General features: G+C 32.5%; 1 protein-coding gene across 1 annotated transcript; it reads right to left on the minus strand.

Annotated features, from left to right (window-relative positions):
* Positions 1 to 1,787: 1,787 nt before the first annotated feature.
* On the minus strand, positions 1,788 to 5,457 carry LOC127120352 (LOB domain-containing protein 36). Its single transcript, XM_051050767.1, has 3 exons — positions 5,253 to 5,457; positions 3,303 to 4,383; positions 1,788 to 2,192 (listed from the first exon to the last, which is right to left on the minus strand). The coding sequence occupies exon 2, from the start codon at positions 4,316 to 4,318 to the stop codon at positions 3,362 to 3,364; it is 957 nt and encodes a 318-aa protein (XP_050906724.1). The 5' UTR covers positions 4,319 to 4,383; positions 5,253 to 5,457; the 3' UTR covers positions 1,788 to 2,192; positions 3,303 to 3,361.
* Positions 5,458 to 12,844: the final 7,387 nt, after the last annotated feature.

The raw sequence follows: 12,844 nt of genomic DNA on the forward strand, positions 1-12,844 counted from the left end.
ACTTGGATCATGACCATGAAATCAACGAACAAGACGCAACCGTTTGGACTACATGCACGCCGATCATAAGATTCACCACTATGGAGATGCACCATAATGATCGTGTTAAATTTCAGTTCGGTATGCTTCAACACATCCTAGATCCCCCGACAAACCTCAGAGAATGGCATCTACGAAAAGTTAACGACTAACGGAACTTTAACCCTTGGCAAAGCTTCGCTAGATCTGAGTGTCGAAAATGAAAGCACCGACAAAACCATGTCTTAACTGACACCGAGATGCCAACCGAAGAAAAACCAACTCGTAATTATATGGCTTGGTACAAATCGGTTGAATTTAGGTTCATCGTCGAGGATATGTACCTATACGATCCACGCCAGGTAACTTACACACAAGAAGCTTCAACATCTACCCCCCAACAACATTGTCAGACCGGTTACTCACAACTCTCTATCCATCAAAATTTTCGATCCACAAACACACAAACCTACGACCCTGACATGCCAACCATCCAACCATAATACCAAGAGCATACCCCGTACCACCATCAACAAGTATATTATCATCAAGACACCCAACACATCACCCTACCATAGCCGTCTTAGCAAAAACACTCAGCGATCATTTAACACCAGTCGTCCCTCCTCCTACTATAGCCAAGAAACTCTAACATCACAAAACCAAAACATGCAACAACCATATGGCTACCAAACACAACAACAATCATTTCAACCTTTCCTCGGTGCATCATTCATACCAATGTCACCATTCAATCGTCCTGGTCGCCCTCCAATAACTCAAACACAACCCAACTACTCTAGCATGAGTCACGAACTCAGCTATGACATTAGTGTTTCATTGCATACATAGGACTACGCCGATTTGTCTGAATGTCTTAGGCAATCTCCTACAGGTGGTGGTGATGTTCCTGGGCCCTTAGATACTTAAACACCTGGGATGAATCATCAAAGTGGATTAAAGCCACGAGTTCGGGTAGCTAGGGGATGTGGGACCAGAGGTCGGTTAGGTCATCCCGGTTAACGACATTAGTCTTTTTGGTTAACGTATGTAAACGCATTTTAATATTAATATAAATTGGTATGATTTCGCCTTTTATCTAAAATGTACATTGTTTTAAAAACAAAACAAAACATACATAGGTGTCAGACCAATTGGCGTCTCCTTTATAACTTTACACATAAGCGCTAATAGGATTGACAGCACTAGGTGCACTAGCCAATCCAATTGACGTCACCTCTCTAAGTTTAAGAGCAGACGCCAATTCATCTGACGCCACCTCTTTAAAGTGGAGTACTTTGGGAAATAATGTGAAAAGTGGATTACTTTAAATTTTTAAAATTTTTTTTGGATTATTTGAATAAAAAATTCACACAAAAATATTGTAGGACCTTATAATTGTGCATGCATGTAAATCATAAAGTAATATGATCAATATCTAGATATGTATTTTATTACATTAAAATAAATGAAAACATTTTTTACTTTCAAAATTTTATTTCAAATTCCTACCATTTCAATATTATAGTAGTTGAGTAAAAAAATTTTGGGCTTTAAGAATGTAGTAAAACCCATCAACTCTATAATGTGTTTAGCTTTTTGCCTTTTAATTTTTACTATCTACACCACTTCCCTTTATTGAAATAGCACCACAAAACAGATTGTCAAGTTGTGTTATCAGTGTTGTTAGAATTTACAGCCAAATAACATTGAAGCCATGATGAAAAAAGTTATTTGACAAGTAGATGAAGCTATACATCCAAAAAAAATTATGAGAAAGGGCTAATAATTAAAGCCTTTTAAAAGCTTCCTGAATCCTGATTTACATTTTAGTTTTTAACTATAAAGAGAACTTAATTAAAACGTAGCTACTGCTTAAGATTCAATAAAGTCAGTCTCCAAGATCATCAAATAATCAGCTTACTTTTTTAATCATGTCTTGGGAGTCTGCTTCAAAGGCAAACAAAACAATGTGGATAAATGAATCTCACATATACTCCCTTTATAACAAAATATAAGTAAAAAGGATTCAAAAAGTCAAATATTAGGTGTAAATTTTATGTCCAAATACAAATAACTTTTTGAATCATTTTGCTTATACTTTATTGCATAGGAAAGTTTGTTTTACCCCCTCTTCTTTTTCTCGCTATCCATTTGTATCCGACAGGTAAGAACTGCAACCAGTTTAAGAAAGGTGTTAAGAAGGGCGTAATACATGGAATATCAACAACTACATGTAAATATAAATTTAATCAAAAGATTTGAGTAGATGAAGTCTAGCTAGAACAGCAAATATATAAATATAGCCAAAGATGCAATGATTAACCATTGCATGTAACGTAAAGTATACCACATGTTCTCTAATAAGTAGTAATTTAGGGACTACTTGTACTATATTTTCTATCGGATAATTCAAAGCCTTTTTCAAAGAGACAACATGAACTTATTTATAAGTATAATATTCATGGAAAATCAAGAAAATATTAATAGTAGAGGCTGCTAACCCCAAGCACAGGATGTGCCCACAATGGTATGTATCTTGTATTTTATACCAAGTTTTTTGGCTGGCATGTCGGTTTCCAGAAATTCCCTTTCAAACTATACAAAGCTTTTAATCTCTTTCATTAGGTAAACACGAGGCATCACGTTAAGGCTATATTATTTCTATAAAATAAGTAGAATAGCTAATGTGTTTACAAAAGCCAATGTCTTGAATTGATAGATTGCCAAATTCCAGTAATACCTACAGGCACCTTACTTGACTTCAGAGCATAATATCCGATATTTTTAACATATTCTCCCTAAAAAACGTAAACTTTGTTTTGTTACCTTGCATGACATTTTAACTTGACAGAGAAATCAATAGAATATGCCGTGCTGGCAAATCCAAAGTAGGCCATATTTACTGTATATTAAGTGCTCATAATTGAGGAACCAGACTAGACGTTTCTGATTGTGAAAAGACCATTCCCCTAACCGACCCTTTTGCCTACCCCACAATGTCTGATATTAGCTTTCTCCCTGCCACTAAAACTAGATTGCCCTTGTTATGAAAAAGCTTTCTAATAATTACAATGACATACAAAAAGCATTGATAGAAATCGTTCATAATCACAGATTACCAAGTATAAGGAAACCCACGTGAACAGTCCTACATAAAGAGTCATCATGAATTAACCCAATAGAGAAAAAAACAAAATACTATAGAAAAGGAAAATCATTAGTAACAAACAATATGAATATTGAAATGGGCCATGGAAGTAAAAAACAAAAAACAAACATACCTAGGCTGAAAACTGTGGGACAAAAAAGCAGGAAGTGTCAAGAGCTGCAAAATTTGAAATCAACACGAAGGACCAAGTCCAACACTCCTACACTCCTGGCTTTCCGTCTGTTGTTGGTGATGTGCTAATGGTGAATGTTGAGTTTGTGGCTGTGATTGCTTCTGCTGAGGAGGGAGCAATAGCTGTGCTTGAAGTGGAAGATGATGATTATGATGATGATGCGGATGAGACTCTTGTCCTTGTTGTGTTTGTTGCATGTGGTGATAAGTATTGTCAAAAGATCCCAAGGCCAAAGAAGGAGACAATTGATCAGCAACAACACCAACAGAAGCAGCTGAAACTGGAGATACTTGGTTGAACCCACAAGGAGAATTTGAAACCGAGTCCACGTCGAACCCACCACTGAACCTCAAAAACTCCTGCTGTTGCTGTTGTTGATTTTCAAAAGTCCTAAATATCTCTTGTTGCTCTCTAGCAGCAACAGCGGCAGCCAATTGCTGAGCTTCCAAGATCTGATGTTGAGGTGTCATAGGTTGTGGATCACGAATCACCATCTGATTAGCTGCTGTCACCCCCGAAACGTTACCATTATATGGGTAAAGTGAGTTTGAAAACGGGTTGCTTTGGATATTATGGGGTTGAAGAATACTCGTAGGAATTCCCTGAAGAGCTTGAGGACCAATATAAGTTGCGAGTTCCTTTTTAGCATTGTTGAGTTCACCTTGAATCGCTCTTAACTTATGTTGTAGAAGAGAGATAAGACCAACGCAGCCATAAACGGGGTCCCTAAGCCGCGCCTCAGCTTCGTAAGCCAGTGACTTCACGGCGTCCTCACGCTGACTCTGCGTAAGCTCGTTAAGTAGCTTCGCCACGTTGCTCGCACCGAAAACTTTGTGTACGTATGCAAACCTTTGAGGGTTATCCGGTGGAAAATACGGTGCAAACACGCACTCTGTCGTGCATTTTCGCCGGAGAAACTTGCACGCCGCACACGGCGAATTTGCTGACGACGACATCTTTTCCGATCTCGATTTTCTCTCTCTACCACTCTCTCTCTCTCACTCACTCACCAACGCAACTTCTGCAGTTAATAAATCATGAAATTTATATTATATTTATATTATATTAAACAAATCAAATCTCTAATAAAAAAATTACTAGTATTAATATATTTCACAGCTTCGCTTTCTTCGAAAACCAGTGATCTATCTAATTCTAATCTAATATAGTAGTATCTAGCTTTCACAACCTTGCAGTACCAGGAATTCAAATTCAATTTTCCACAAACAAATAAGAGAGAGAAAGAGAGAGTCAAATAGAGATAACAATAAAAATAACAAAAACAATGATAATTAATTTGTAGTAATAGCTGTAAATAAAGTAATAATAAAAGGCATGGAAATTGAGGAATGAATGACTTATGAATTAATCACAGAGATAGTATAAAAGAAATAGAAGATTGATTCAACGAAGCTTCATGTACGTACAGATTCGTGATCGTGAGATTAAATAAATAAATAAATTCAACTACGAATTATTAAACTAATCTAGGTCATTAAAAGCATGATCTCTTTAATCCTTTTTTGACATTAAAAAAACGAGTCAACAAACTCTGGTTGCCAACATTTCAAATCACGCAACGAGAAAAGATTTGTCAAAAGAAAGCAAAAAAACGGCACCAGATGTGAAAAACGAAATGAAAAAATATGAAATCAGTCTGAATAATGGAAAAATAGAAAGAAAGTTGCACCGGTAGATCTGAATATGTCGTTGTTTGCGTGCTTGTGAAGTTTGAAAACACGAAAAAGAAATCGTAGGGTTACGGCGGAGAAAGAGAGTTGTTAGATCCATCAGTGACTCAAAATCAAAATATTCGTTTGATTTTAGAAAAACTAACTGATCGAAGAATATATAGAGAGAGAAAGAGAGAAGAAGAGAGAGAGAGCTTACAGTGAGGTATGAAAGATTCCGCATGAAAAAAAAAATTCACAGCATGAGGTGTGTAAGAATGAGAGCGAAAAATGCAAAAGAAAGTGGAGAAGAAGACGGTGTGTTAAATAGAGAGAGAAGCCAAGTTTTTTTTTTTTTTTTTAAGTTTCTTGAGTACTACTGCCACAGAAACAAGCAAAAACACCTTTCAGGACCAGCAAGCCCTTAATTCTTTTTTTTCCTCATAATAATCTAACTTTATATATTTAAATCACATTATTGTAATTATTTTACCTTCCTTAACTATCATTGATATTAATACTACTTGGTCATCATCGTCATTTCCTAACTGCCTTCTCTTTTATAGTAATGTTTTAAAATTATTATACCTTCAGATTTTATATGTTTGGCAATAGTAAATCATAGATTTTTTACTTTTATGATTAGAAGGAACAAACTTATGCAATAAACGTTAACTCAATCTATCTTCTTTTCCTTTTTTTCTTTCTTCATCTAACCTTCAATTTTCTTTTTATATACAGTTGTTTTAATAGCAAGTATGTTTTCAACCTTTTTATATAAATTTTTAAATTGGTAACTTCATTGCATTTGAAAAATTGACATTACTAAATTTTTTTGTTTTAACTATAGTTGATTCTTAGTGATTTATAGAATATAGTGCATCCTGAGTATTAAAATTAGAAGTTTGAAATCCCAACACACTTGATATAGACATGTGCATTCATTATAATATTGTTATATTTTCTATAATTTTATTTATAAGAATTTAAATTTGTGTATATTGACTATATATAGAGAGAGATTAATTGCTATACACTGTCATTGTAAATAATTTTACACCGTCGATTCATCACCATCAACCGTTAGTATTACTTTATACATTTTCAAAATAAAAGTCAAACTTCTTTTAATATCCGACGTCTATTATTGACTGACAGTGTAAAATTCTTTTATCCTGTCAGTGTATTTCAATTAAACTTATATATATATATATATATATTAAATATATATATATATATATATATATATATATATATATATATATATATATATATATATATATATATATATATATATATTAGAAGATTATATGAAATCGGTGGATAATTTATTTGTTCCTTGGCAATTTAATATATTTTTTTCATCTTAAAATAAAAGTTTTTGAAAAAAAACAATGATTGAATAATTAAATATAATAATTTTATTAAAATTATCACTAATTATTATTGATTGTCATAAATATATTATGGGGTAACTTGAAATTAGTGTGAATAATATTAATTAAATTTAAAGTTACTAAAAAATAATAATTAACACTATATTAAATAAGTAAAAATATTCTTATTTTAGAACAAATTTCTTTAACTAAAATGATATTTTAGAATAAAAAATTTAGGTGGGCCTCTTCTTCAATGGTTATTAAAATTGTTCAAGTTGTTTTAGAATATAGGTATAAGTAAGAGAGTAAATATAGATTTTGATTTGATAAGTTAGTTGGTTTCCGGCCTAAAAAATTCTAAGGCTTAATCCTTAAAATTAGAGTTCATATTGAACTTTTTAAATCGGCTTTAATAAGTTTGCTATTTATTATGGTTAATTTGTATAAGTCGTTAATATTCCGTTAAATCCTCTTAATTATAAATTCAAAAAATATATATATTAGTAGGAATGTTGTGTCACTCTAAAACAACATATTAATTTTTCTCATATAACTATTTTTTTATATTTGTAAGAGGGCATAAAGTTAAAAAGAGAAAAGACTATGTAGATCGGGAAACAAGAGAACCCACGCAATCAATCTCTAATAGTTGAGAAATGAAACGAGATCAAACATCAATAATATATCGGAATTCAGGGAGATTAATTGCTCTACTAGCTAGAGCATCATCACAATAATTGGTCTCTCAAAAAAATTGCTTGACTTGAACACTGCAATCTTAAGATAACATAGCTCTAATCTGCAATATTATATTCCCTCTCATAAAAGAACTCTTATTCTTGTCATTGACGATATTCACTACTACTTGAGAATCAAGATTAACCTCAATAGCTTCTAAAATTTCATGCCTTCAAATACATCTCATACCTCCACTAACAAGACAGAGCAATTACCAATTCTTTTTTGCAAAACCACTAAATTGTATCTCTATTTTATTCAATCTTTCTTTTTTAAATATTATACAGTAATATATTTAAATTAATATTTAATTATTTTTAATTTTATTTCATAATTTTTTCATATTCTAATAGTTTCTCTTACGTTGAATACTTGAGCATTATTTTATACAATTTAGACATGTATTAACCTATTATTAAATTTTTGTTAGTATTTATAAAAATAATATAGTATTAAAAAATATAATATATTTAAAATAATATAATATTTTAATTATATTTATAATAAATATTATAAAGTTTTATTTAAATTTTTATGTGAAAATTAATATAAAAGAAATAGTCCGTCTAGAGATATATAACCCAAAGTCTGGAAAAAAAACTGTGCTCGAATAAATCCTTTTGAACTCATACTATAACAAAAAGAACTAATCAGATTTGTTAATATAAACTTGTATAATAAAATTATTTTTGTCAGAAAAATTTGTTGGTTAATCGATTATGCTTTATAATTGCAGGAGTTTTAACTTTAATATTTTCAAGTCTTAAGTGAGAGAATGTATTATGATCAATTATGATTACTTTTTATTTATGTTTAAGTTTAATATTTTGAATTGTTAAGTTGCGAAACGCAATGATGAATGTATTTGCAGCACGTCCGTGTACCGTGCGCGTCAACACTAATGTTTCTCACCGCTCACTCCTTCGTACCTTCTCCACTAGTTTACCAACACTTGTCTTTTCTGTCACACATTCACACACATAGAAATTCAAAGAATAGGGCTATGAGTTGGTTCACAAACGACGAGGAGTATGACCTGGTATTCCCGGTCAAAGAGTGTAAATAGCCCAAAAAAGAAGAGTGGTTGTTTCTTTCTTCTTCTCCTCCTCCTCCGTTGAGGTCCTATCCTACTACTGACGACTATACTCTGAACCACATGCATTGTAGCACAGAGGTTTTGATTGACATGTTACCAGCTTTTCATGATTTTACTAATTCAATCACTTTTCTGAAGTGACTAAACCTTAAGCTATCCATTCCCCCGCAAATCACTGTTCCGTTTTACTAGTGTACCTCTTTGCTTTTCCCATTCAGCCGTCACTGCTCACCACATTTCTATTTTCTTTTCTCCTTCTCACTCCACATTAAAGATTCTAAATTTTTTATTTTATTTATTATTTTTCTTACTTAAATCAATCTTTAATTTTTTTTTACTCAAAACATACTTTATCCATTCATTCACCTTAATTATTTTTTTCAAAAAATTTAATTATTGAAATTTACCTTTTTAAAAATTATTTTGTATTCAAAATATATACATATGCATTTGATGTCTATGTATAGTTATTAAATAAATTCACTTAACAGAATTAATTATATATTTTTTAAGATATTGATTACGAGTAATAGTTTTAATAATAGTATGAATTTTAATAATGATAAATAATTTTAAACAAAAGAAAAATAACTACTGTATTACTAGTAGTATTTTATCATGACAAATAATTTTAGACAAAAGAATTTGTACAGAAGATATTTATTGCCCCAAAATGGATAAAGTATTTTACATTTTATTACACTTTAATAGGGTGTAAGTGAGGGTTCACAGCAGTTTATCTTTTATTTGAAAAATAAAATAAAAAATTGCATGGCAATCGCAACTTAGTATTTTTTTTTATGCTAAAGCACTTTAATTTGAATATAAATTTTTTAGATTAATTATTATACATTGTCAATGTAAAAAGTTTTACATAATCGATTTATCATCGTCCGTTTGTATTATTTTATAAATTTTTAAAATAAAAGTCAAACTTGTTTCAACACCCAACGACTATGATTAATTGACGGTGTAAAATCCTTTTACATTATTGGTGTATTTCAATTAAATTCTAAATTTTTTATAATTTTGCACTAAAAATGTAAAAGGAATAATATTGAAAAGTAATGGATCTGAAAATATTTTGTTAGTAACTTTAATTATTATTTTTTTGGTATAATATTGTATTGAGATTTTACACATTTCAAGGAATTGGTTTCAATATTTGCATGCAAAAAAAATTCTATTTTTTTACATAAGTATCAAGTTTTTTTTACGGGAATATCTATTACTTCATCATTTATACAATGAGTAGGGATACACAAATTATTAACTATAGTTTTCCACAATTCAAAATTTAAATTTTGTATGAATATTTTAAATCTATATTTCTATAATTCAAACCTATCATCATAAAACGATGCAGGTTTGATTAAAAACGTCCTCTTGTTGAAAACAGTATTGGAAGTCATCTTCCTCCTACGACGAAAGTATTGATGTGTGACACCTCTATGCAAGTAGGGGTGGCCAGAGGCTTTAAGGAATTATAGTGATTTTAGGTATAGATCACAATGATAAGAAATCATGCTTTTAGGTGTTTTTGGATATGAAGACAGCAAGATCACGTGAGGTGAGAAACTTTGTATCTTTGGGGTATTTCGTGTGTGTATTTAAGTTGTTTCCCTGATCCTCATAATGAGGTATTTATATAGGCTTATGGACATGGATTTTAGGTTTTCTTGGGAATTGCAACCACCCACATGTTGGTGCACAAGGTTGAAGGTGAAAATGATGAAGAATGAGAGAGAAAATAGATCTAACCAACGTTTGAGAGAAACTCTATTGATTGTATTATGGAATTCTGTTACACATTTGGGTTATATGCACAAACAATAATGTCACGTAGGTGAAAATGCAAACCTACACTAGCTAGGTTAAGCTTAACAAAACTAATACTAACACCAGAAGCTAAGCACCACTTCTTGAACAGCCACATCAGAAGCTTTTGCTTCTGATTAACAATACTACTTTTGAATATGGATTACTTCTAACACCATCCCTTAATTCATATTCATTTAACTAAACTCTACAACACCAATTCCATCCCTCAGGTGAATAAAGTATTCAGTTTTCACAACTTTAGTCATAAAATCTGCAAGTTGCTTCTGAGTACTACAGTGCACATTTCTAGCACTCCATTCTAAACTTGATACCTCTGGAAATGAAACTTCGTGTCAATATGCTTGCTTCTTCCATGCAACACTAGATTTTTGGCAAGGCTTATGATTGATTTGTTGTCAATCATCAACTTCACAGGCTTGTTCACTTTGATCTTCAGATCCTGCAACAAATTCATAAGCCAAATAGCTTGACACGTAGACAAAGCACCTGCAATGTACTTAGATTCATATGTTGACAATGCAACCATTGGTTGCTTCTTTGAGCACCAAGAGATATAACCTCCCAGATACTTGAAGAAATATCCGGAAGTACTTCTTCTGTCAACTCCGTGTCCACACATATCAGAATCTAAATATCACGTTAGTTTTGATTCATACTTGACACCAGAAGGGAGTAACACTCCGTACTTCAGAGTCCCCTTAATATACCTTAGAATCCTGATAGCAACTTGGTAATGTGACTATTTTGTTTTGTTCATAAACCTATTTACCATTCCAATTGCATAACAGATGTCAGGTCTGATGTTACAGAGATATATCAATGAGGCAACCAACTGTTTAAAAGTTGTAGCATTTATATCATCACCCTTAACATCAGAATCTAACTTGTGATTCATTTCAGCAGGTGTGATTGTAGTCTTGCAATTTGTCATATCAAATCTCTTCAGAAGTTCAAGTTCATACTTCAACTGATGCAAAATGATACCCTTCTCAAAGTACAAAATCTCCATCCCTAGAAAATATACCATATTTCCCATATCAGTCATCTCAAACTCATTCATCGTCACCTTCTTGAACTTCATTATATCATTTGAACAACTTATTGTCAGCAATATATCATCAACATAGAGACACACCAGAATCATATTGCCTTTAGACGTATGCTGAACATAAACTCCATACTCCATCTCACACTTTTTGAATCCTTGGAGCTTGAGAAATGAATCAATTTTCAGATTCCAAGCTCTAGGAGCTTGTTTTAGTCCATACAATGCTTTATGTAACCTGTACATCATCCCTTTCTGATTCTTTTTCATAAATCCAGGAGATTGTGACATGTATACCTCTTCTTGGAATGGACCATTTAGAAAGGCAGATTTCACATCCATATGTATATGAGACCAATTCCTATTTTCTTTTATAACGATCACCAATCTGATTGTTTCATGTCTAACTACAAGCGTAAAGACTTCAAAGTAATCTAACCTAGATTTATGTTGAAATTCTCTCGCTACTAACCTTGCTTTGTGTTTTCCAATTGATTCATATGGTTTCAGTTTCACCTTGAAAACCCATCTAAGATGATGGATTTCTTCTCCTTTAGAATCTCAGTCAACTCCCAAGTCTTGTTTCTTTCTATAGCCTCAAGTTCTTCTTCCATGTCCTTTAGCCACACATTCTTCTTGAGAGCTTCTTCAGTACTAACTGGTTCAGAGTCTACTAACATGTCACACTAAATGACTTCTCCTCAGAGTCTACTTGAGTATCTTGTAACATCTCAAACTCTGAAAATATCCTTGGTATTTGTCTGATTCTTTGTGGCCTCTAAACTTGTTCAAAATCTTCTTCAGATGCTAGAAAAATATCACGTGCTTGACCACCTATAGAAGTTGGACCATCTTTAGAAGCTCCACCTTCAGAAGGTTGACCTCCTCCAAATTCTTGACCACCAGAGTCTGGACCATCATCAGAATCTTGATCAGAACCAAATTCACCTTCTGAGTTAGACTAGCCTTTAGAGCCACCTTCAGAATCATCTTCTGATTCTGTCTCTTCTTCATAACCTTCGAGGTTTGAAGTATCTTCAGAAGTTAACTTAGGTGTTGGCACTACACCAGAGTTGGCTTGAGACTTATTCTAATCACAAGCTTCTGATTCCTTCTCAATGACGTCTCTTCTAACTTAAACCTTATTAGTGACTAGACAATAAAGCTTATACGCACATATATCGTGGTACCCAATCATCAACGTTACTTCGCTTTTATCATCCAGCTTCTTTCTAAGAGAACCTGGAACATGTTTGTAACAAACAGAACCAAATACCATGAAATGAATCACACTTTGCTTATCACCAGTCCACTTCTCAAAAGAAACAGATTCCTTCAGCTTCTTTGATGGACACCTATTGAGAACATATGATGTAGTGACAACAACTTCTCCACACAAGGTGTGAGGCAGCTTCTTCCTTTTCAACATGCTCCTTGTCATATCAAGCAAATTTCATTTTCTTATTTTAGCAAGACCATTGTGTTAGGGAGTGTACAAAGCAGTTATCTCATGCTCAATTTCATTTTCCTCATACAACTTTCTGAACTTTGTAGAGTTATACTCACCTCCACCATTAGTTCTGAGAAATTTCAGCTTCTAACCACTCTGATTTTTAGCCTTCACCTTGAACTTATGAAACTCAACAAACACGTCATGCTTAAACTTGATGAGTGCTAGCTATGTCATTATTATGAATTCATCCATAAATGAC

The sequence above is a fragment of the Lathyrus oleraceus genome, chromosome 2 (genome assembly GCF_024323335.1).
Source record: "Lathyrus oleraceus cultivar Zhongwan6 chromosome 2, CAAS_Psat_ZW6_1.0, whole genome shotgun sequence".
NCBI classification, from domain to species: domain Eukaryota; kingdom Viridiplantae; phylum Streptophyta; class Magnoliopsida; order Fabales; family Fabaceae; genus Lathyrus; species Lathyrus oleraceus.